At 50.6% G+C, this 5,427-nt stretch overlaps 1 protein-coding gene across 1 annotated transcript; it reads left to right on the top strand.

Moving 5' to 3' along the window:
• The first annotated feature begins 2,140 nt into the window (after positions 1 to 2,140).
• Positions 2,141 to 4,928, top strand: ODF1 (outer dense fiber of sperm tails 1). The gene is made up of 2 exons (XM_009469416.1): positions 2,141 to 2,379; positions 4,616 to 4,928. Exons 1-2 carry the CDS (start codon positions 2,141 to 2,143, stop codon positions 4,926 to 4,928), a joined length of 552 nt encoding a protein of 183 aa, XP_009467691.1.
• Positions 4,929 to 5,427: the final 499 nt, after the last annotated feature.

Below are 5,427 nucleotides of genomic sequence, written 5' to 3'. Positions count from 1 at the left end.
GGGTCACAACAACCCCATGCAACGCTACAGGCTGGGGGAGGAGTGGCTGGAGAGCTGCCCAGCAGAAAAGGACCTGGGGGTGTTGGTTGACAGCCGCCTGAACATGGGCCAGCAGTGTGCTCAGGTGGCCAAGAGGGCCAATGGCATCCTGGCTTGTATCAGGACTAGTGTGGCCAGCAGGACCAGGGAGGTGATCGTGCCCCTGTACTTGGCACTGGTGAGGCCGCACCTCGAGCACTGTGTTCAGTTTTGGGCCCCTCACTACCAGAAGGACATGGAGGTGCTGGAGCGTGTCCAGAGGAGGGCAATGAAGTTGGTGAAGGGTCTGGAGCACAAGTCTTATGAGGAGCAGCTGAGGGAGCTGGGGCTGTTTAGTCTGGAGAAGAGGAGGCTGAGGGGAGACCTGATTGCTCTCTACAAGTACCTGAAAGGAGGTTGTAGCGAGGTGGGGGTCGGTCTCTTCTCCCAAGTAACAAGTGATAGGACGAGAGGAAACAGCCTCAAGCTGCGCCAGGGGAGGTTTAGGTTAGATATTAGGAAAAACTTCTTCACCGAGAGGGTGTTCAAGCATTGGAACAGGCTGCCCAGGGAAGTGGTTGAGTCTCCATCCCTGGAGGTATTTAAAGAATGGATAGATGTGGTGCTCGAGGACATGGTATAGTGAAGACTTGGCAGTGATAGGTTAACGGTTGGACTTGATGATCTTGAGGGTCTTTTCCAGCCTTGACGATTCTATGATTCTATGATTCTCCTGCTCTCTTAAATACACAGGGACTATGCATTCCCACTGATACTTGACCCACTGCAAGCCCTTAAAGACCAGATTTCCCTGAAACATGAAGCAGTCCCCACTCCTGTAGTCTTCTCTTAGTTTTTGTAGCAGTATTAGACCCAGGAGGTTTTGGTGTCAATGCTGCTTGTGATTAAAATACACCACGGGCACCTTTCAGGGAGCCAGGCAAATCCATCCGTGCCACGAGCATTGCTGACACTGAAACCCATGTGGGTCACTCTCAAGAAAAACTGATGCAACAGCCTGACAGGACATGATGGCTTCGAAAGTCCTCAAGGCAGGAGCTGATGGCTGGAGCACCCCTGCCTAAGCTCACCGAGTGAGCAGGAAACAGATCCCAGCACACATGGGATGTCAGCTCAGATAAGTGCTTGCAGCAGTGCCCTGAGTGCATGTGGCACATGTGCCCTCTCTCCTTATCTGTAAAATAATTGTGGGATGCAGCATCCTTTTTGCTGTCTTCCATCAACTGAAATCCTCATGTCACCCACTCTTGCCAAGGCAGCACCTCATTCTGATGCATGGGCAGGTGAAAGCTGCAGAGTAACATCTGTAAGGGGGGGAAGCAAATACCTGGGTCTGCTTTTCTTAGTGCCTTGTTTGCTTAATATGGTGTGAGAACACGACATAAATATTTTTGAAGGTGCATGTTCTCAAAGTGTCCTCAGAAGTACCTCAACTGCAGCTGTCAGTAAGGGATGTAAAGAGAACCTCCCATTTCTGCACATTTTTAACCATTTGCTGTGTCTTTCCCATTAAAAAAAAAGGCAGAGAGCTAGCAGGCAGAGGGAGAAGTTCCTGATGGCAGCAGCGGACCTGGGAATGGGAATCCCCACGACTTTCAAGAGGATACCATGCTTAAAAGCTTGAGTGGAGACCTGGGTTTTGTCCATGGGGATTTCTGCCTGGGAATGGAGAGGAGTGGCTTGCATTCCCTCTGCACTGATGTGCTCAGACAGGAGACAGGGGGGATAGCATGGGCAGCTCTGCTGAAGCAACGTTGTGCATGAAATCACACCCAAGTCATGCTCCTGATGTGCACACATACGCTCACCATGCCCCAAGCCCCTCAGCATGTACCCTTGCCAGGGGCTCCCCGGGTGGGAGCTGCAGCGGGGCGGTGCAGCTGTGCATGGACCTGGGCTGTGCTTCCCATGGTGACTGTGGAGCTGTGATGAGTCAGCAGGCCCATGATGTCATAAGGTGCCCGCTGGAAGGCTGCAAGAGCACCTGCGGCTCTGCTCACATGCTCACCTCTGGACAAAACTCTCAAGGCAATTTTTTCCCCCCAGCGAGTGCAGGCTGCCACGGCCACGCTCGTGCCCAGCTGTGCTTTGCAGTGTGACAATGTCGTTGCACAGTCGCCTTTTGGAAGATGCAGAGCGGGATTTCAGGCAGGCAGAGAGAGAGATGCAGAGGCAGATGAGGCTGCTGGACCAGCACCTGAAGCGGCTCCGTGAGGAGCTGCCTGCGTCCTGCCCGTGCAGCCTGGCTCTGCACCCCTGCTGCCTGCGCCAGCCCGACCTCCGCCGCTGGGAGAGACGGGCCCTCACCTCAAGGATGGATGTGGAGCGAGAACTGGGCAGGTAACAGATATTTCCCTGCTTTCTATGGGCCTCGGCATCCTTTAGGTCAGGATGAAGGAAGGTTTTGCATCAGTATCAGGAGCAAAGGTGGAAACAGATAAGCAGAACGGGAGACAAATAGCCATTTTCAGAGAAATTAGTTGAAAGGGGAATGGTAAGTCACGGCTTGTGCAGCCACGCAGCCCAAGAGGAGGCACACAGGCAGCGCCTGTGCCAGAAAGGGTTTGGACGATGGTGTTGTGACATCAATCATCTTGTAAACTGTGTCTAAACTGAAGTACGAAACTAGATCTGAAGCTGTTCAGCTGTGGAACAAAGTCCATCTTCAACATAAACTCAGTTTAAGTCTGTTAAACATGTAATTATCTTAATCAGTAGCCAAAATGTGCCTGGTTGCAGTGGGGTGCAGCATTGATGCACCACAGACGTGTGTCCATATTTCCCCCCCTTGTACTGTAGGAGGAATAAGTGTCAGGATGTCAGTATCTCCATTATGACCACTGGTGTGGTGATTTTATTTTGTTAATGGAGTTCAAGATTGACTCTAGTAGAGATAAAACCCAAAGGTAGCCCTACAGGAAGGGAGTTGGTGAATGATAAAACCGCACTGTTCGGGTTAAGGCACAACCAAACACTAAGAGACCAGAAGGGCTAAGAAGTCCCTTGGACATCAGCAGTGGTGAGAGTCTCTTGCTGCATTTGTGGCATTGGTGTTTTCTCCCCAAACTCAAGCTTCTGTTTGAGTTCTCTTGTGTTGCTCCTGGAGATGATGAGACCTTCATCTTGGCAATTAAAAATTGACATTTTCGTTACCCATAGGGCAGCAGGTATCAGCCCACAGTCTGCCACATGCGTTGTCTAGTGGGTGCAATAAAGTTAGAGGAAAAAGGAAAAAGCCTGACCCCCTGGGTTAATTTTACACTTCAGCAAAACCGAGAGTTGCTGCGAGATTACGTTAAGCTTACCCAGTGGCTGTGGCTCATGCAGGGCTGTCAAGCAGCAGATTTTGGATCTGGGTCCCCAGGTGCTATGGTGGCTGGTGTCCACGTCCAGATTTTCATCAGTGCGCTGGGGACCAGAGCCGGGCAGGCACAGCATCCCCTTGCAGAACCATTGCACACCAAAATCCCAGTGAAGGAATGGAAACTCAGTCTGAATGAAAGCCGGGAGATCTCCAGACAGGCTCTGGGATGCCAGGGCATGCTCTCCCTGAGTGCTAGGCTCCCTGGCCCTGCCACGTTCAGGACAACTCCCAAGTGTTAACACGAGCCCATACAGCTGCCATCTGAAACCACACAACAGCAGGATTTCAACCCATTGCACTGGGGAATTCAACCATCTCCTTCCCACAAAAAAATGCCCAAAATGGCCAACTCTTCCCAGCACATTTATGCTCCTCCCACCAGCAATATAAAAAGACCAAAGGGGCAGGTGGAGGAGCCACTTCTCACAGAGCACAGAAAATGCATCTCAAAATCACCACATGAGGTTGAATCATTGCAGGCTTTAAATAGGATTGCTGAAATGGGTGTACCTTGCTAACAAGCCATTCGTTAGGGATTTCTCACCTTAGTGGTCATGCCCGTTCCCTCATTGCTTGCCCTATTTCCTCTTCCATCACACACATTATCTTTTTAATTTGGTGCCTTGTGTCCAATTTAGCTATTAGAATTGAAGTGACCCTTCCATTGTGTATTTTACAAATGGTTTGAATAAGAGGCAGCCTTCTGGTTGAGCAGAGTCACTGTTTGACAGTACTAGAAATCATTTTAATGGCTCAGCGAGCCTCCAGCCCAGCTCTGCAGGAGCATTTTGGGGTTTTTTGCCAGATGTGTCTCTTATCCACCGACTGCTTTAAACAAAACTCCTAACTGGAAAATGTGATCTATTGTAACTACCTGTTTAAAATGTAGGACAATGATGACAATAAGATGGACATGCATGGCTTAGCGGGCGTATGTACATGTGAAAGAGGAGTGCGGGCTTCTCTATAGTTAGGTGACAGGACTTTTCAGCTCCACAATTGCCCCATCCCAAGAGGGCATGCTGAAATACTCCTGACTGCTGCGGAGTGCAGGTGGGAGCTCCTTCTGACGGTGCAGACACCACCCCACTTGCTGTACATCAGCACAAAGATGGATCCAACATTTTCCTATTTACTTCTCTTGTCCTCAAGGTGGTCCACCCATTCCTCTATGAGTTGGGCTGAAAGGCTGTCCTTTTTTTTTTATTCCAGCAGGCAAAGAAGACTTAACAGGGTGTTGAACTCTTCCCATGATCGCAAGCTTTTGGCTTTGATGGATGTGGAGGGTTTTGACCCCAAGGAAGTCACTGTAATCGTGAAAGACGGGAAGGTGAAGGTGTTGGCGGAGCACAAGGAGGAGCACACCACCACAAGAGGGAAGGAGTATAACTACAAAAACATCATGAAGGAAATCAGCCTGCCGCCGGGGGTGAGCGAGGATGAGGTGACCTACTCACTGGGACCGAATAGCATCGTGAAGATTGAAGTGGCACGCAAGTGCTACCCTTGTCCCCTGAGCCACTGAGCCGCAGCAGGGAGCAGCACCCGGGCTCAGTCATTCCTCTGCCGCATCTCTCCGCCCCGACGGCTCTAGGTCTGCCCCGCTTACCATGCACCAGCAGCTCCGCGGGCCTCTTCTGAAATAAAAGACAGCACTCCGAGCAGGTGTCTGCGAGCCTCATTTCAAAGGGGTTTGGTGGGCAAAACCGGGGAGTGCCAACAGGAAAACGCAAAAACGGTTTTGGGCATACTTGGCTGTGGTCTTCTGCTGGGTACCAAAGGCATGGCTGGAGGCAGCGTGGTTCAGGGCAGGTATAGCTGTCACAGAGAATTTCAAGGATTTTAAAGGCTGAAAGGCACCATTTATGATCAGTCACATTTCTGTAATAAGGACACTTCTCTCAATCCCATCACTTACATTTGAGCCATAGGATATTTCTAGGAAGAAAACCTCAATAATGAACACCTCAAGGGGAGGAGCCTCCTCCCAAAAAAACGAGCTGTGCTCTTCGTCCTCTTTGAAG

Source organism: Nipponia nippon, unplaced genomic scaffold, assembly GCF_047370975.1.
Source record: "Nipponia nippon isolate SJK-2023a ecotype South Korea unplaced genomic scaffold, ASM4737097v1 scaffold_1, whole genome shotgun sequence".
NCBI classification, from domain to species: Eukaryota; Metazoa; Chordata; class Aves; order Pelecaniformes; family Threskiornithidae; genus Nipponia; species Nipponia nippon.
Note: the sequence above shows the minus strand (reverse complement) of the source record. Positions and strands in the feature narration are given on the sequence as shown.

Coding starts and splice junctions, on each gene's coding strand:
- ODF1 (XM_009469416.1), top strand. CDS start 2,141: ATGTCGTTGCACAGTCGCCTTTTGGAAGATGCAGAGCGGGATTTCAGG. Junction 2,380..4,615: donor GTGGAGCGAGAACTGGGCAG/GTAACAGATATT, acceptor TTTTTATTCCAG/CAGGCAAAGAAGACTTAACA.